The sequence below is a fragment of the Bombus pascuorum genome, unplaced genomic scaffold (assembly GCF_905332965.1).
Source record: "Bombus pascuorum unplaced genomic scaffold, iyBomPasc1.1, whole genome shotgun sequence".
In the NCBI taxonomy this organism is placed as follows: domain Eukaryota; kingdom Metazoa; phylum Arthropoda; class Insecta; order Hymenoptera; family Apidae; genus Bombus; species Bombus pascuorum.
In genome coordinates, this window is record NW_026869747.1 from 13667 (window position 1) to 34622 (window position 20956).

Consider the following 20956-nt stretch of genomic DNA (forward strand, 5'->3'; position numbering starts at 1 on the left):
TATATATGCGTCAGGAAGATGATACAGTTACACTGCACATGCGAATGTGTGTGTTCAACCGTCAGTGCGTGTCCAGGCCTGAGTTGAGGCAAAGGACAATTGGCAGTCGTTTAGAAGCATCTGGAAGAGTCGGTTAACAAGAAGCGTGCGTGCGAGTGGATTTACGAGGTCTTCGGAGTATAATACATGTGTATAACTGTTGTGTGTGAAATAAAGTGAATTATTTGAATTTCCGAATCCCTCCTATATCTTTACAATATGTAAGTAATAATAATTTATCATGAAGTAAACGAATTCAGAAAATATTGATTTAGTACTGCCGACAAAGGTTTTAAGTGCATTATACAGTGCTGGACAAAAGTATTGGCACAGCATGATTGTTATGATAGAAATGCTTATAACTACTAAACAAATTGATTTAAACAAAAAACTTTTTGACGTATTTATTTATTATCTATTCTAGTTTATTACATAACAAGAGCAACAATATAAATAAAATAATACGCAAAATAATAACAAAAATATATTTTTTGAACATTTTATGGGTGGACAAAACTATTGGCACAGTAGAATATTTACGCTTATAACTAATTACATAATAAACTTCTAATATTTTGTTGGCAGTCCTTTTCTTTTAAGGACTTCCTTTAATCTTCTGGGCATCGAGTGGACTAATTTTTTAGTGAATTCAGGTACAATATTGCTCCATTCCTGCAGAAGAACTTTCTTCAGTTCAGACTTGCTTGTGATATTATGTTTCCTAATTCTTTTTTCCAATTCGTTCCACACGTGCTCAATGGGATTCATATCGGGACTTTGAGGTGGTGTGTTTAATGTGTGGGCAGTATTATATATTATCCACTGACGAACAATATACGCCATATGTTTAGGATCTCGATCCTGCTGAAAATAGAAATCCCTGGGGAGGTTTAATTTTTGAGTACTTTTCAAAAGATTTTGCTTGAGTATATTTAAATATACATATTTATCCATTATCTCATCAATGAATATAAGTTCTCCTACACCCGATGATGCCATACATCCCCACACCATTAAACCACCACCCCCATGTTTCATGGTGGCTTGCAGATTCAGTTCGTCCATCTCTGTGTTGGGTTTTCGCCATACTAATATTCTGCCGTCAGATTTAAAAATATTAAACTTACTTTCATCTGAAAACATGATCTTTTCCCAAAAATCAGTATCTTTCGTAACAAACTCTTTCGCGAATTCCACTCTTTTCTTTTGGTTTATTTTACTGATGTAGGGCTTTCTTCGTGCTGCACGGGCAGAATAACCGGCATCCTTCAATACCCTACGTACAGTTTTGGTACTTACTTCTTTTTCACACTCAGCTTTTAACATCGAAGCAATTTCAGTCGAATTAGTTTTTGGATCCTTCTTTACAATATTTACGATTTTCCTTTTTTCTCGAATTGTTACCTTAGAAGGGCGACCACTCCTAATTTGATTCTCTAGATTTTCTTCACTTTTAAAGCGTTTTATGACTGAACGCACAGTAAAACGACTTCTGTTTATGATTTGTGCAATTTCGTTGTAAGATTTATTCATCTTATATAAATTTAATATTATTTTTCTTTCTTCAATTGTGGTTTCTTTCGTTTTTCTAGACATTATTACTCTTTCTTGGTTTTTTGTTGTTTAATAACTGAAGTCTCCAGTTTCACTGATCGAGTGTTATAATTAAGAAGATTAAAGGAAGTCCTTAAAAGAAAAGGACTGCCAACAAAATATTAGAAGTTTATTATGTAATTAGTTATAAGCGTAAATATTCTACTGTGCCAATACTTTTGTCCACCCATAAAATGTTCAAAAAATATATTTTTGTTATTATTTTGCGTATTATTTTATTTATATTGTTGCTCTTGTTATGTAATAAACTAGGATAGATAATAAATAAATACGTCAAAAAGTTTTTTGTTTAAATCAATTTGTTTAATAGTTATAAGCATTTGTATCATAACAATCTTGCTGTGCCAATACTTTTGTCCAGCACTGTATGTGTATGTGACCTCTTTCGTGGTTTAATTCCTTAAAGACGAGCGTGAAACGAAACATTTGATTAAATTGTTCATCTTTTCATTTTCTACTTTGCAATTATATTATCATAATATTTCACTTTGCTCATTTTATTATATTGTTATTTTTTTGGTATACGCTGTTCGTAATAATAAATTAATACATCGAGTAAATGTTGTTTATGAAGATATATAGACTATAGAAATAAAAAAGTTTCTTCAATTATAATATATGATTTTCTCACTTTGTACTTCACTTATATATCTCATTCTTTTATGTATGCTTTATTATATACATAATTATTTTATGGAAATTTTTAATATTATATATTTATATCGCTTTAGCAATAATTTAAACGAATTTGTTTATTGCAGATTATTGCATCAATTGAAGCAAGATGAAGTTTGCAGAACATCTGTCTGCTCACATTACGCCTGAATGGCGTAAGCAATACATAAGCTATGAGGTAAAATAAAATAGCCTTGGAAATTAAAATATTTATATTTTAATTGTCTTTGTTAAAAATTTATTTCTATGCTAATGGAGATACACAGGGTGTTTCAGAATAAGTAGGAAATATTTTAGGAGTAGCTTCTGCATATATAAACAATAGAAAGACTTTATATAAATATATCTTACTTGAGTTTGTTTTCGAGTTATAGTGGATTTAATTTTTATTCTTTTATTTTGTATACTACATTATATACTGCTTTTCATAAAAGGTATTTGAGATGGTATTTTTATATTCCAATGCAAGCTTGCAGATATCTTACCAATGAATGTCTTACCATGTTTAAATATCCAGATGTAGTCTGTATTTGCTGGAAACTTGAGAAACACAATACTTGTCTACGGAAAGAAATATAAATTGCAAAAGAAAAACCGTTATAATTTGAAAAGAAAGTCAAATAGGACATATCCTCATATGAACTTTTTATGGTTTAGGTATACAGAAGCCACTCCCAAAATATTTCCTACTTATTCTGAGACACTCTGTACAATGAAAGATCAGAGCACTATTAATTAAAATGACCTCTTTGGGTTAATAGGAAATGAAGGCAATGCTCTATACTGCTGTAGAAAAAGCACCGTCAGCTGAAAGTGTTGTTCTTGATATTTCGATCGCACCGATAGAAAGTTCTGATCAAACGCAAATTTTGCGTATGATGGGTGAAGAAGAAAATGGTGTACTCAATAGAGGTAAACGTAAAGTTGGTGGTAAACGACAAGCTACTAGTAAAGAAGACAAACGGGCATTGCTGAAAGAAGAAACAGTTGATATAGATATATCAAATGCCAGTTAAAAATAGTTCAATTGTTTTATTATCAGAACCTACGCAAAGCAATATTATTCCAAATTTAATGTAATTTTTATATAGGCAATAGTTTGCCAGAAAGAGTGCAGGTCGTACTTTATGAACAATTAATATTTCCTTTGTGCATCAAAATTGAAGATTGTGAGGCTGAACTGAACAAGTGCCTTGTATATATCCTGTTTATTAAACTATGAATTTAATAACTTAGTGTAAAGATATAGAAGGGATTCGGAAATTCAAATAGTTCACTTTATTCAACACACAACAGTTATACACATATGTTATACTCTGAAGACCTCGTAAACCTACTCGCACGCTCGCTTGTTGTCAACCGACTCTTCCAGATGCTTCTTAACGACTGCTTATCGGATTTACATGATTTGTCGAATTACTTAATAGAACCTTTAAACCTTATTACTTTATTTACATTCCTCTTAGTTTACATTCATCCATGACCTAAACCTTTCAAATTTCTCTCTACACAGTGCCTTCGTAAAAATATCCGCAGTATTTTCGCCTGTACTTACTTTAATTATATTTATCTTGTTTTGTTGTTGAAGAGTGTGCTATATTTCGCGTCCTTTATTTGTTGATAATATATACGTTCCAAGCAAGGCGGTTGAATACCCGGCATCTCGCTGTGTCGGGCGACCCACTGCTGGACCATGTCACGCATCTCGATTTCATCATTGTTTCCTACGTCGTCGATTGTCTCTATTTGGAAACAGCTGTGCACCCTCGGATACAAAGTTGAATAAAAGTGGCAGTTAAGCAGTACCAGGATGAAGTCTGCCAATACCTCACTGATGTTAAGGAGTAACACGATCCAGTTATAGCTTACAGAGTCTGTATTCTGTAAAAAGACGATAGTTCGTAGTCATTTATCAATTTGTCATTTATCAATTTTGATAAATAACAAGAGATGTAAAAGACATGTAAACTGCGTAAAATTCTCGGAAGAATTAGAAAGAAGATATTAGTGTTAGAGAACAAAGATATATCACGATTATTCTTAAATAGATTGAAAAAGGAGAAAAAGGAGAAAAAGAAGATTCATTGGACAATCATAAACAAAAACAAAAAATTATAACATACTAGAAGTATATTATAAATGATGGTCTTTGCAATTTGTAATGGCATACGGTACTTTCATTTTATTAATGATTGATGTTACTTTAATTACGAGGTCATTAGCGACAATTACATTTGATTATTTACATTAATCTGGGTTATTAATCACCTTAGACTTTCTATAAATTTTGGCATTTTATGAACCTTTTTCGACTTTAAATATGGTAATTATCTTCAACAAGGAATTTTAGTGCATATTATATTGTAAAATATATATTTACGATTTATAGATATATAATCTTTATTATCACTAGAATATAAAATATGGAATAATTTATTGTAATAATTAATATAGAATAATTTTTATTATATGGTATAATAAAATTATATATTTATTACTCAATATGTTTACGTTTATTATATATTTTTCAACAGATAAATAATAAATAGTTTTATTACACGTACGATTACATTTGTTTATGGATTATGTAATTTAACTAATGTATTAGTATTTAAAAACACATTAGTATAAATGTCTATCTTCATAAAAGATATAACTTGGAAAACACTATATTTATTTTATTATTATTTTTTTTTTTTTATTTACCAATGAGATATAACACTTTACCAAATGTCCTTCAGGACAAATTGTAAAAAAAAACAACATTAAAGAAAAAAAAAAAAGAAAAAAAAATGTCTATCTTGAAACTTTTGTCAATCGATATTCAGCCGAGCTGAATTTGTTTCCTCTCCTATTGTTTCTGCAACCTCACTGCATTGAGTGTGACACGAAAATATGATGTAATTTAATGTACTAACTTGAACTATATAACTATTGTTATATAGTAATATAAACAGCAAGTTTCAATTTTCTTCGTTTGATAAAAGTGTGAGGTTTGATTGATTTTTAAAAAATCTTTTGGTAAAAAAAGGTGGGTCATAAAGTTTAATATTATCTCGATGAAAGACAAATGAGGCATAAAGACGTATGAAATATTCGGAATAATTAACGAGGTACGTTACTGTAGAAGAATGGTAAGCTGGTACTTGTTCGACTGAAAAGTAAAGATAAATATACAGGTACAGGGTACCTACTTCGGAAGAACTCTTGTTCTCTTGTCAGGCGGTTGAACGAAACTACTATAGCAAATTTATATTCGTCAAAGTCTATTTACTTTGACCCAACAACGTTACATTTCAGACTCGTTTAACACCAACAACAACAAATTAATTAAACACAAATTATATTTATCTTGTTTTCCTCTAAGCACTCGTGAACATAGTGGTAATTCATACTTGAGAAATGTATAAAGTGTATCATAATAGTTGTACATAGATATTAATGAGTTGTATGTAGAAACAGGGTTGATATTTTAAGATGTTCATTTTGCAACGAGCAACAGTGCAGTCTATCTGTTATTATAGTATTATAATTTTAATTAAAGGGAAAGCGCACATTACATTATAATGTTCATAATTTTTGGTGACAAATATAAGTTCTAGATTAATTGTCACTGGGAAGTGATATTTGTAGCTTATCTCATCAAACAATTGTATTTATTTTATATGTGATTATATATAATTATATGTGATTACATATAATTGTATGCAGTTTGTAGCGAATTAAATATGTAAATAATACTTGCATATAGGCTATTTATAATTCATTAGTAAAATGTTCAGTATTAAGAGAAGAGTGTGCTGTATTTCGCGTCCTTTATTTGTTGATAATATATACGTTCGGCAAGTTTTATTTTTTAAATTCATTTATTCATGACAAAATAAATAAATTTACTAACTTTTAAATCTTAGATGCGTTAATGTAAGAAGAATTTTGCGTCTAACAAATTTTCAAAGCGTTGATAATTGAAATGATAAAAACGAAATAATCCTACAATGGAACGACTTTTATATTTATTATTTCTTAAAAACAGACTAATGAAAATAACATACAAAATTGTTGTATTTTCATTACTGCAAGGAATAAGAATAGGTACATAGAATGGTAATTTACAAATCAATTCAATTAATAAATTAACTATTTACTATTTTTGGGTCTTTTAAATAATCAAATATAAAAACAAAAATATATGTGGAATGAATATAAGTTTTGGAAATATACTTATTATACACATATATTTACAGAAAAAATTTCTTTAAAAGAAAATTAATTTAGATAGAATATCATTTCATATATTATCATTTATATTCTTTAACGATAGTCAAAGGAATAATGAATAATGGTATTTAATTTTACATTCGACCCAAAGAGAAATATTTAACACAAAGAACTCCGAGTTCGGTGGACAGAATGCCCACTATCGGCGAAGAAGAGGAGTACTATATACATTTGTATAATGGTATCGAAGGTACAGCGGCAGAAGACTTTGTGCTGATATTGATTGCACCCGGCCGACAGTGGGACAACTAATGTCCAATAATGAAATGTATTTAGAACACTATTAAACACTGTATCAATTTCTATCGTGTTGCAATTGTTCTCAATTGTATCTATTGTTATGTATCATATCCCTTAATTGATTTTCAAAATTCTTCTTTCATTAACGTATCTAAATTTGGTTGATCTAGTATTAAAAGTAGAAAGTTTTTATCATTTCAATTATCAACGCTTTGAAAATTTGTTAGACAATTGTTGTTGTTACACATAGATACATAGAATAGATATATAGATACATGTCGTGTTACTCGATGTATAGATATGGTTATATTTAATAAGTAAGATTTAAAAGTTAATAAATTTATATATTTTTTCTGTTGTTTATCATGTAGCTCTGTGTATTTGTTGTGAAATAAATTCCAAATATAAAATATAATTGTGATATTTCTCGCCAATCACTATAGGTTCTTACAAGTAATAGCATTTCTTTGTTTAATTAATGAATATAATATGATTTGTTTCTTTGCAATATCATAAACAGCATAAGTTAACTTAAGGAAATTATAAAACTGTAGCAAGCTGTACAGATATTGCGTTTACCTTGTAAAACATGTTTTATTATGTTTAATTTAAAATAATGATTATACAATAATAGACGAAATCAATCTTTGGGATGTGCTTTGCATGTAGTAAACTAAACTAATAAAAGAACTAAAAAACTAAAAAAATATACGTAGATATATATATATTTTTTCTCTTTTTCTTTTTATTTTGGTATTTTTCCAATTTGTCCTGAAGGACATTTGGTAAAGTGTTATATCTTATTGGTGAGAAAAAAAAAAGAAAGAAAATAAAATAAAATAAAATAAAAATAAATATGGCATGTGAGAGGCTACCCCCAGCGGGGTGCCAGCTTCGTTTTTTCTAAGTTATATCTTTTATGAAGTTACACGTGATGCCAATTTAATGCCGCCATTCTATTGTATAGTCGTTAACGTGACGTCTACAATATATATGTGTAATAATGTCTATAACGTCTCTAATCTATATGTGTAATGTCATGAATAAATGAATTTAAAAAATAAAACTTGTCGAACGTATATATTATCAACAAATAAATTGTGCATGTTGCAATCTTTTACAAAGTAGAAGATTGAATTCACATATATATTTAATAAAATTTTATTATTGTTATAACATTTAAAAATGCTTGACAAAATCGAAAAAATGTTTTATTTATATCAAAAATTAAATTCAAAGTAAATGTTAATTGAGAGAATATTCTGAGGGTAATAATATAATAAAAGATTGTCTCAATATCTGATAAAAAATACAAAAATCCACATAGCCAACTTCAAATAAAAATGTTCGTAATTATTTGTGTGCTATAGTTCTACTTTCTTATATATAATCAACTATTTGATGGATATAGTTCGGTTAAAAAAAATAAAAATAAAACGTTTGTACAAAAACAATATACATATATATATACATATATATATTCGGAAATTCAAATAGTTCACTTTATTCAACACACAACAGTTATACACATATGTTATACTCTGAAGACCTCGTAAACCTACTCGCACGCTCGCTTGTTGTCAACCGACTCTTCCAGATGCTTCTTAACGTCTGCTTATCGGATTTACATGATTTGTCGAATTACTTAATAGAACCTTTAACATTCCTCTTAGTTTACATTCATCCATGACCTAAACCTTTCAAATTTCTCTCTACACAGTGCCTTCGTAAAAATATCCGCAGTATTTTCGCCTGTACTTACTTTAATTATATTTATCTTGTTTTCCTCTAAGCACTCGTGAACGTAGTGGTAATTCATACTTGAGAAATGTATAAAGTGTATCATAATAGTTGTACATAGATATTAGTGAGTTGTATGTAGAAACAGGGTTGATATTTTAAGATGTTCATTTTGCAACGAGCAACAGTGCAGTCTATCTGTTATTATAGTATTATAATTTTAATTAAAGGGAAAGCGCACATTACATTATAATGTTCATAATTTTTGGTGACAAATATAAGTTCTAGATTAATTGTCACTGGGAAGTGGTATTTGTAGCTTATCTCATCAAACAATTGTATTTATTTTATATGTGATTATATATAATTATATGTGATTACATATAATTGTATGCAGTTTGTGGCGAATTAAATATGTAAATAATACTTGCATATAGGCTATTTATAATTCATTAGTAAAATGTTCAGTATTAAGAGAAGAGTGTGCTGTATTTCGTGTCCTTTATTTGTTGATTATATATACGTTCCAAGCAAGGCGGTTGAATACCCGGCACCTCGCTGTATTCTGTAAAAAGACAATAATTCGTAGTCATTTATCAATTTATCATTTATCAATTTGTCATTTATCAATTTGTCATTTATCAATTTTGATGTAGCTTACACTATCGGAGCCTCTTCCATTTCAATGTCTCCTTCTTCCTCCTCACCAGTCGTGATAACATGGATGGGGGCCTGGTGGTCCACCCCCATCCGGCCACGGTCACAAGCTAACGACACAGCGGGGCCCGCTTGTCCACCCACGTCTGCGCCGCTACTGGGGTATCCCGCCCCTGCACCGTAAACTTCATTATTTATATTTTCCGACATATCATCATTATCTTCATCATCATCTTCATCATCTATTTGTTTTATGGCGTATGGTTAACGAGCCATACTCTCGCCTTGGTGCCACTCACTCTTTCGCACCCTACCCCGGTCGGGACCGATGCAGGGTGACGGGGAGCCCCACGTGAAGGTGAGGTGAGTGGTCTTGACAGATATGGGCCCACCAACTTCTCCGAAGTTCTCCGCACCGGATCAGCGATCTGACGGGCGCCACAGCGCCGACCAGCCGCCACCCGACTATAGGTGAACATCAGATACATCGGGGTTTCTCAGGGCATGATGCTACGCACTGAGAACCCATACCCGCCTCGTGCTCCCCATGTGAAGTGTGTATCTATGTAAAATCCAAGGTGTTTGACTTGCCTTGTTTGTGTTATTTGCGTGCCGTTCAGGAAGATGTTTGGTGTTATCTGTTTTCTCAATGTGAATGTGATGTGGTTGCATTTGTTAGGGTTAGCTTTGACAATAGTTGACATGTACAGTGATTCACGAACATGAGTTTGGATCTTATTAAATTTACTTTATAATATAACAGTATTTGAATTTATATTTATTTTTTTAAACTCTTTTTAAACAGTTTCTAGGGGTTCAATTTCGAAAAACGCCCAAACACGTGTTCGTTTATTTCTAGTGGAAAGTTTGTACGTCGAATTTCAGGTTTCTAAACTTAGTGGACATAGAGATACGGTTACCCTGTAAAAAATTAGACCTCTTTTTGCCCCTTTGGGATCTGTAGTTTCCATAAATTATTCTTTATTTCATGTCTACATCATAAAAGAAGTATACTGTGCAAATTTTAGGCACACTGGTTTCTAGGCACACTGGTTTGGACTGTGCGATTGACGAGTAGGTCAATCATTTCTGTAGCATAGAAAAAGGCATAGAATTTATTATTCTTTATCTTTATATTAAAATAGAATTATACTATTAAGCTTTATGGAATCTATATTAAACACATCAATAAATTAATACAGTAGAGTTGTCATATTTAATCACAAAATAAACCACCTTATAACCCTTATATACACAAGGCACTTATTGCAATTATTCATCGCAAGAATCTCGTAGGCATTCAGACCGCAACCACGAATTACGCCTGGAGCATCTTCGAGAATTGAAAGGGGAATAGAGTTCGATTATTGGACGTTAAATTTACTTAAATTTATTGGCATAGATTCTCCAAAATTCTTTTTTGGTCATTCAAACATGTTTCGATAAATTCCGATCTGGAAAATTATGGAAAATTATATCTATGGAGATGACATATTAAAATTTATATTACCTAACAATATTGGCATTAAATCAGCAGAATTAATAGCAATTCAACTTCTTATAATTGACCAATCAAAAACCACACTATTCTCACCGATAACAGGGATGCTATCACATTTATCAAGTATAGAGATCTGATGATATCGCATTTGATATATTGGAAACAAATCACTCCGTAATTAATGAAGGTGAAACAGTTATTTTTGCATAGATGAATATTCCAATGAATTGGCGGAGAAGATAGCAAAGGACGTTCCTACCTTATTTTTAACAAAAAAGTTTGAAAAATCTCCGATTCAACTGGAACAGCTATGTTTAATCTGAATCGCCAAACGAATGAAATGGACAAACTCAGCAGTCTCGAATGCAGTCGAATTAATAAATAAAGAATTTTTTAACAAGAACGTAGGTCTCAGGAATCTCGATCATCGACACGAAGTTGTATTAAACAGACTTAGAATTGGTCAGACTAAACTTGCACATACAAATCTAATTCTCAAAATCTAATTCGTCAAAACCTAACACTAACCAACGTACGATATCTGTAATTGTCAAATTACCATCAAACACATGTTCTGTAAATTGTCTTAAATACAATTACTCTCGTAACAAATACCAGATCAAAGGAGCTTTAGGTGGAAATCTCAATGGTAAAACTCAAGTTTCACGCGTCTTATCCTTCCTGAAAGGCATGTCCTTATTTAGCGATATTTAACTAGAATATCCTAATAATAATAAATTCCTTTCTGCTAATATTGTTATTATTAGCTATCGCTAATAACCACGTGATGGAGTTGATGCGATGTTAAAACGTGTCTAAACTAAAGAAACTTTTCCATTTATTTTATTATCCTTTTTAGAATGTTTTTTGCATCATTATTTTTTAGAATCAACGATTTTCTATTCAAAGAATTTCTTCAATTTAAGACAATGTGGATCTTTGAGTATTTTCTATTGTCAAAAGTGTTTATTTTATAAACGAGTTGAAATATGTTTGTACCACCTTCTTATTTAATATTTACACTTTGAATAACATTTACAGAATTTACATTGCCCCTAAATTTATTAGTTTTACTGAAAATTCATATTAGTGCTGTTATACTAGTATTATCACAAAACTCTTATCGTTTAATATTAATATTGTTCATTTATTACCATATTTTGATCATTTCACTAGAAAGGATAAGTGCATTTATCTTTCAAATGACCATTTTTGAAATCAACAAAAATTTTCTTAACTTTCTTAACATAACATACTTTCGATCCATCATTAATTCTCTAATTCCTTTTAACCTTTTCACCTTTTCACCTTTTCACCTTTCACCTTTTCACCTTTCACCTGTATACATTTGTATAGATTGGAATTAAATTTAGAAGATTTATAAATCTTTTAATCCATTGTTATTTTTATAATCCTGCTTTCGTGAAAAATTTCCTAGCTTCGAGTCCTCTTATAAGGATTTCTGCATCTTTAAAACGGTGTACTTTGAAGTCATCGTTACTTCGACAATCCTCTCTTCCAGTGCTGTTTAAACTCAAGTTAAATCCAAAGATTTATAAATCCTTCGATGAATTATTACTTTTGCAATGCTCTAGCTTTTTAAAAAGTTTCTCAGACTCAAATTATATTAAAAGAACTTATGAATCTTTCAGATCGTACACCTTCGATCCATCATTAATTCCGTAATCCGCTCTTTCGCGAAACTTTACATTTAGATTCTTATTACATAACAAGAATTTATGAATTCTTAAGATAGTACATCTTTGATCTCTACGAATACACACGTACATATTATTAAAGTTTAACTTTTTACGAACAAGTTTTTACAATAGAAAACTGAGTTTCACAAATAATAACAGACATTTATACAAGTATAGTAATTGAATAGGTGAATAATTGCTGATATGTATAAATTTTCGGTAAAATTTAGTAACAGTGGTCGTTTTCAAAATATTACATTCAAGGTATAAATGTCGAATTGGAGAATAATATAAAACAATATAGTTCATATAAAACATGAAAAGATTCTCTAATTTTTGTTCTTCTCTTTTTTTTTTTTTTTTTTTTTTTTTTTAAGAAATATTTTTGTATGAAACAGTTTAGTATGAAACAGTTAAAAGGGAATAACCTGACAGATTCAAAGATATGAATCTTTCAAAAATAGATGACAAAAACACAGTAATTTGTAAGGAACGATTAACATTATTTGTAAAATGATCTTGTTAATATTTTTTAACTATCCAAGAAGCTTTAATTATCCAAGAAGTTTTAACTGTCCAAGAAGTTTTAACTACCCAAGAAGCCAAGATTTAGAAGCTCATTTAACTCGAAAATAAAATGACAGTATAATTTTCATATAGAATTGCTTGACAGCGTATTTTTAAATTACTCTTCCATAAATGATAGATAATATGGATTATCATGGTTTTCATCTCAGACCTTCATATATCATTTCAGCCAATTTAGTTGGAATTTCCTCGATATTTTTCTCATTACCATTTCTTTCCATCGTACGATCTTCTAAAATTTTATGAAATTGAAATATTTTGAATCGTTGAGTTTCTATTTCAATAAGATATCGTGCTTTTTTACATATAAACTGCATCAAATTCTTAAAAGAAACAGGAAAAGATATACTGATATACACATTGGAAAATAAAAATCTATTAAATAAGAAAATATTTAAAATACGAAAATTTCATCAAGCTTCTTTACATTCCAATTACGCTATAACGATTTCTTAATCTTTAAAACATTGCAGTTCCGATCCATCGATTCCCTCCTTTAAAATTCAGGTTACTGCATCTCGAAAAATGTATCTCGAAAAATAGATCATTGAGCGGAAGAGGCGCGACGCGTTCCATCGGGGTCTAGAGGCGAAGTAATTTTGTGAAATTTCACGATGGTGCGTGCCCTGACCGCGTTTTAGTCTTGGCATTGGAAACTTTCTCCGGCGATCGAACGGTTCCAGCGGTTTTAAGCCCTGTTCTGGTTGATTTGCGACGCCGAAACTCATCGACCCGACCGATGAATGAGAAAACGATCGGAAACGAATTTGCGCCACCGACGTTGCTTACTAATTTTTCTTTTTTTTTTTCTTTTATTTTGGTTTTTTTACAATTTGTCCTGAAGGACATTTGGTAAAGTGTTATATCTTATTGGTGAAAAAAAAATTAAAATAAAAATAAGTATAGCGTGTGGGTGGCTACCCCCAGCGGGGTGCCAGCTTCGTTTCTTCCAAGTTATATCTTTTATGGCTTACTAATTAGCCTATGAATCGATCGTTGCACTACAAGCTTAAGCATGAAATATAATATAACGTTTGCTATGTTAATCGCTTTCTGTTTTCACTTTAAGAATTTTTCTATACGATCGATCAACAATTTTTCAGTACAGCTCTGAAATGACATTTTTTCTGGAATTATGCTCTTCTCGCAAATGAAATAGTGCATGTGCATCAGCTAGTTAAAATTCTTCTGGTAGAGGCAATAATAACTTATTATTAGTAAGTAATAAATATTAGTACATTTTCGATAACAATTTTAGCTACTTTTTTAATATTCGTAATACTTTTTAAAAAAAACATTTAATTAATGTAATAAAGCATTGGATACTTTATCTAAGGCGAAGCTATTTTGATAGATAAATTTTAGTTTAATGAAAAAGCATTTTTAAATATATACAATTTTTATCCGGATGAAATTTAATTTAGCATTGTCCTGGCAACAATGTGAGATTTGGCTTACATGAATGTTATCTTATAATTCAAATCGTAATACAAAATATTATTATAATTGTATCATCTATAGTTCAGCACAATTATTGAAAGTTTTCAATAAAAATATGTATGTCCTCTCCAACATTTATTTGATCGTTACTTCAATACTTGTTATTTACTATATAAATAATTGTATAGATTATTAAATAATGAAGAATTTAACTGAAGGAAAAGAAAACAAAAGTAACGTAGAAAAATAGTAATTAACATTTCAGTAGTGCAACATAGTGTTCAGCAGAGAAAAAGAAATAGGAAAGGACAGTACCGGTGAAAGTACAGACGACAATACGTACCGAATTAGACTTGTCACCATCCAGTGGCATCCCTACGTTTGTGGAAATACGAACGACGATCACAGATAGAGATGTAAACGAAAGGCCAAAGGCAGCGAGGTCGAATACAAGGAAAGCCATGGTAAAGCCGGAAAATCTGTTGCGTGGCGTCATCAACGCATCAACAATACCAGCAAGTCCTGTCAAACTGGCAACTCCGTCTGCGCACATCTGCAAACTCTGGCCGAGAGACTTATAGGGCGTCAGTAGAACTGTGAAGACCAAGGTAATCAAACCTGAGAAACATTAAAATCGATTTATATTATAATGTGTTTTAGCATGATAACAATTAAAATATGATTCAATTAAGTTTTAATATATAAATGTAAATCGTATATAGAGTTATATAAGTATAATAAGATTACAATTACATAAGTTTAAAATACCAATTAAAAAGCACAAAGTATATGAGATACTCTGATTTGAAAATTTTCTTTAATTTTTTAAATGTGTAAAATTTTAAACAGTCTTCAAAATTAGAAAGCAATCTATATTATTAGGATATTTAAAAAGCTTGGGAAACCTTTTATTGCAAAGAATTATACATGTACATGGTTATCTTAGTTTACTTTCACTTTAGAACTTAATCCTTCTAAAACATAGTAATCAACTTTTTGAAACATTTTTAAATCAATTATGATTCACAATGCAATGTGAAAGATAAAACGTGTGTCTTCTTAAAATATATGAAATTGGTTTAAGAACTCTCTTATTCTACAATGAGACTCACTTTTGTCTCTTATACAAATAACAGAGTACACATGAACATTGAAATAATTGTATTCATTAGAGTGTCGCCAGAAAACATCGAATAACAATGAATTGCAGCGCTGCAATTCTCTACGGTTTGCAAACCCGCGGAAAGAGTTACACAAGTATGACCTTCTAAGTGAAATGTTTTCACTTTTACGCCGATTTCTATGCAGTTTGGAGAAATGTATGCTCGGCCGGTCAATGGAATTCGTGTATTTTTCATGTATAGAAATCCAAACCAATCAAGATACTAAGCATGCTCGTGTTACTTGTTCATGTACTATGTGATAATTTCAAAAATATTTTTCCTTTCTTATCGTAAGTAAATGTTTTCTAATATTATTACGGACTCGATGATCAGAACATCAAGTAATCAAAAATTTAAAGATGCTCCCTTGCAAGAAAAGATTTGAGAAACATTGAAAGACATTGAGAAACAAGAACAGAATGTTAAAGAAATTATTACATTCTTATTGAAAAGCTTTGGCGCTCCTTAATACTAATATTTATAAAATAGTTCAAACTAAATTACCTTCTGTCTTTTATTTAAAATAAGAAAAAGTGATGAAATATATGGAATAGATAATATTTCGGAAAAATTCAATTCGACAGCAGATCGTGATCAATTCGGATAACCAAAGTCCTAGGCTTGATAAAAATATAGATCTTTTGTGATTGTATGTAATAAATTGTTCATATTTAAATAAACTACAGGTTACATTATTATTTAAATAAGTACAGAATTACATAAGGAAGAAATAAATATTGTAATATCTGTTGTTTAATTTTTGTCATATTTGTAACATATAGTAATTATTAAGAGAACTAAATGCTGCTGACGAATAAAAATTAATGTAAAAATCTGATTGAGACATTTTAAAATATTCCTCCTAATAATTAGATAAACTACTTAAAATAATTACCGTGTTTGATATTTGCAAAATAAAGTATTAATTGTAAAAGAAATATCATATTTAGTATGTTACAGCATTTTTGCTGTAATTTTTGTGATATGAACGATTTTGAGAACTAGATTTTCCAGCAAATAATTCCCTAATTGAATGATATAAATATGTATCATTAAACTAAAAATTAAGTAGAGTACGTGTTAAACTAATTTTATAACTGTATCTTGTACTGTATTTTTATAATTTTGTTTTTGATTCTCTTTCTCTCTTTCCTTCTCTCTCTCTCTCTCTCTCTCTATTTGCATTTCATTCATTAAAATATTCAGACTCTTTGATCTAGATATCTTTTCTCCTCATTTCGTAGCAATCAATACGGATTATTATATATCATAAAGGACGACGAATAACAAATGAATCTGTACTTACATGTGTATTTACATGAAATTAAATAACTGATCACTGATCAATGATGACGTTAGTTTAATTAATCTGGAATGCGCTATTTGTCGATATTGAAACGGCTGGCAAACACGTTTGCTGTGAATTTGTAATGTTATTACATAATTGGATTAATTCCGATGAAACAGGTTCTTCCTGTCATCCGGATTTTAATCGGTTTTCGGTTATCGAAGTTATCTTGTTATTATTCAAGTATGTAAATAATACGCAAATAATGTGTCGTTGTTGAAAATTAGATTTGTTAAAGAAGATTGATAATTGTACTTTATTTTATAGTATATTGTATGTAATATAGAATCAATTATTCGTTTTTTAATCAATTTTGATGTTAACATTATTTATAAACGTCTAATTAACTTTCTAAGCAATATTATCTTGTCTAAATGGTTAATAATTGCAGAAATTTATTTGAGAACTTGAGACGGAGCTGTTGATAAAAGAAAAAGCTATTACTTTATTGCTGATAAAATTAAATATTTAGTTTTCTAATGTAAAATTTGCATATAATACAACGAAGGAAATTTAACATTTTTGTAGAAAATAACAAGCTTCTCTTTAATGATAATCTAACAGTAATGAATAATATATATGTTTATTAAATTTATTGTCTACTTAATTTTATTATTAATTTAAGAAATCTTGGAATAATTATCGAAGTAATACATGTGTATACAAAATTATATTCAAACGTAGATTCTATTGTAGTGGAAATCAAATACGCATCCCAAGTATGTCTACTTTCCCTTGCTATACACGCGCCATTTAATTATTTGTTTCTAATATCTTGTTCGTACGTCACTTACGTTGCACAATCCTTTGGGAAATATTTTTACTCTACGTATACTGGTATCATTTTAAAAATTGCTTTGCATAAAATATAGAATATATATAATATATCAATTTTTATATTACATATTACGTATAAAATATATAATATATCATATAGAAATGCTTGTATATAATTCGATATAATTAGTTGTATATACCATAACGAGTTTTACTTCTGTTCCTTTCTACAATATAGGATTTAAAAACGTATTTCCTGTACCTTGAAGATTTTATAGATTGTTATAGAACAGCTTTCAGATTATTGTTTCGAGTAATAATCATACCATTGAACAAATTTTTCTATAGCGCGTTCCAATCTATTTTGTTATCACAGAGTTCAATAATTCCAGAAGTTACTTTCTGATATCAATCACTTCTGCAAATTTATCATACTCTTCAAATAAACATTGATATACCGATAAATCTCTAAAAGTAAAACTACGTTTATAATAGTACATTAGTACTTTATCCAGAATAATTATACGCTTTCACGAAAGTATTTCAACACTTATTGCAAAGAACTTTTATGTTCATATTGTATGTTGAAAGTCATTAACATTACAAGATGCCACTATCAGTATTATATCGAATAAATTTGAAACCAATCTAGAAATGTACATAGGAGTTACAAGATATTTATCGTGAACATGCATTTAGTAAAAACTTAGTATACAACATGAAACTATCTTAAGCATATAATAAGTATTAAATATGGTGCCGCTGAATATTGACGCTTATTAATATAGTGGATAATGTTATTGAACGCTTAAATACTTTTCTGGTCTTTGTGAAATATAACTTGGGTATTCAGAAACAGGAAGCGACTTGCGATGTCGAAATGAAGTCAAGAAGATTCTATGACTTATTCTACCACGTACCAAAATAATACGTAATAATAGAGTAACTATTACATCGGAGGTGTTCTTTATTTATTTTCGCATGTTGAATAATCTCCTATCAATTGTTTACTTCTGCCGAATCGAGAATCAAACTCGTATACATATGTAGTTGACAGGCTTTTAAGTTTTATTTTCTCAAAACCGAAACCTCCACGTAATATTGTTATTCTTGATTTCCATATTATCTTGGGTCACAGAATTTCGCTGACTTCACACGGATTTAGAACCATGACGTATATTACACATATATAATATAGATAATATAAGGATAAAGGGAAAATCGAAAGAAAATCGACATACCGTAGGATTTTCTTTTATTTAGCATACAACCATTTTTAAGCGGACACGGGATCCCACGGATACAAGACAGACACAATAGTTTATGGAATGATTGAAAGACGCACGAGAAAAATGAACTGCCTGACCCATTTTCATGAAAATTAAACTATGATTCACGTATATATACAATACTAACTCTTCATTCGTCATTTTCAAAATCAGAAAAACCACACAAATTTAAATAATTCATTTTAACGTTAACGTAATGATTAACATTGTTCAATCTTCGCGTATAATTCATATCGATCAACAAATTCCGAATAAGGAAGAAAAGCTTAATAGGTAAAGACGAAACACGTAGAAGACCGCGATTACGTGAAAGCCGAGTCTCTCGCGAGTCACGCGTTCGAAAATTTCATGAAACAGCCGATAATCGTTCTTTAGAAGTTCTCGTCGATTTCTTGATCCCTGGCACGGTTGAAAATTTCGAAATCGTCTTCTGGTGCGTCCGATATATCTGATGCAAGTGGTATCTTGGGGAGAAGGGGCACGCAGTCCTCTGGCGAACACTCAGCGTGGCCCTCGGATCCACAGCTGTACTCATTGCAGTTTCCGGTCGAATGCGGAAGTGGCTCGCTCACACGGTATTCCCTTCCTGTAATCAGTGTTAGGGTTATTCGGTGTATGTGGAATTAAAGAAATGCGTGGGTAAATTGTAAGGTATTGAAAGTATATATATTGTGAATAATAAAGTACAAAATGTGAAATACAATGTAAGCCGAACCAGATTCTCTCGCTAGTGTCACGAATCAATTTTCCTTTTGCCATGTGGTACGCCAGATGTAACGATCCTTGCGAGATTCCCCGTAGTCCGGACGCCAAGACCTATCTATTGTTCTATTAACTCGCAACAGGCCTAAGAAGACGACATAAACCGAATCTGTTCAGTTTCAGTTTCCTTCACGTAAACATTTTCGGTTTATGTTTGTTGCACGCTCTTACCTAATACGGAGAAAGCGGGTGTCTGGCAAGATAAGAGTTTTCCCATGAACAAGGATGCCCACGAGCCATATCTAGCTCTCCTTGTCTTTACTACCTAATTCATTTACCAATGGGCATCGCGGATCATTACCCTCACTTTTCCACCAAAAAGTGTGGACAACGAATCTGCGTTCTGAGTTCAAAAGGGAACACCCACGCCGAGTTTTCCTCAGTAAGAGCAGTAGAGCAGTCAGATAGTCTTGAACGGTCACGTCTAGAGCTCGGAAGTGTATTGTAAACAAAAGAGAAAAATAAAAGTTTCTTTTCTCCTTAAATTCATTATTATTTTACGTGACACTAGCAACGTTACCCTGAGACTAAAAGAACCGCCGAAACCAACGTAGCACGTGTACCGCTTATGGTCTGTCATCGACGCATTCTTTTGTGCGCTATCTACGCGCTATCGATGACCTTAGCGCTTGAGAAACCGAAGGAAGACCAGATGTAGAGTTTTCTCAGAAGTGGCGATCACTTCAACAATAATAATAAACGAGAAGCATTCGAAACAGGTGATCCATCTATCTCCCAATATTACATTTATATTAGCAGAATGCGGAATTATTTTTTTTCTCGAAATAACTCTATTGTAATTTGATTGTAACTAGACTACTGAAACACCGGAATTACACAAAAGAAAACGTAGAGACGAATTAACATCTACAAAAGGGGCTACTCCTATATATGTATAATACGTATCGTAAGTGATTAATGTGCACGTGAGATTAGGAATGTCAGCTATCCTCGAGAACTCACTCCCATTCTATGCTTCTGTTATTTAGACATTCGTTAGTTAATTCTTTCATTAAATCGTTTATCATAAAAGATATAACTTAGAAAAAACGAGGCTGGCACCCCGCTGGGGGTAGCCACCCACTATATTGCTATATTTATTTTTATTTTATTTTTTTTTCACCAATAAGATATAACACTTTGCC

At 30.8% G+C, this 20956-nt stretch overlaps 2 protein-coding genes across 2 annotated transcripts; one reads left to right on the plus strand and one right to left on the minus strand.

The window, feature by feature from the left end:
• The first annotated feature begins 208 nt into the window (after positions 1–208).
• On the plus strand, positions 209–3563 carry LOC132915850 (solute carrier family 53 member 1-like). Its single transcript, XM_060975617.1, has 3 exons — positions 209–260; positions 2415–2506; positions 3090–3563. The coding sequence occupies exons 2-3, from the start codon at positions 2438–2440 to the stop codon at positions 3342–3344; spliced, it is 324 nt and encodes a 107-aa protein (XP_060831600.1). The 5' UTR covers positions 209–260; positions 2415–2437; the 3' UTR covers positions 3345–3563.
• On the minus strand, positions 3522–15830 carry LOC132915863 (uncharacterized). The gene is made up of 3 exons (XM_060975631.1): positions 15710–15830; positions 14816–15090; positions 3522–4209 (listed from the first exon to the last, which is right to left on the minus strand). The coding sequence occupies exons 1-3, from the start codon at positions 15828–15830 to the stop codon at positions 3895–3897; spliced, it is 711 nt and encodes a 236-aa protein (XP_060831614.1). The 3' UTR covers positions 3522–3894.
• Between the last annotated feature and the right edge of the window lie 5126 nt (positions 15831–20956).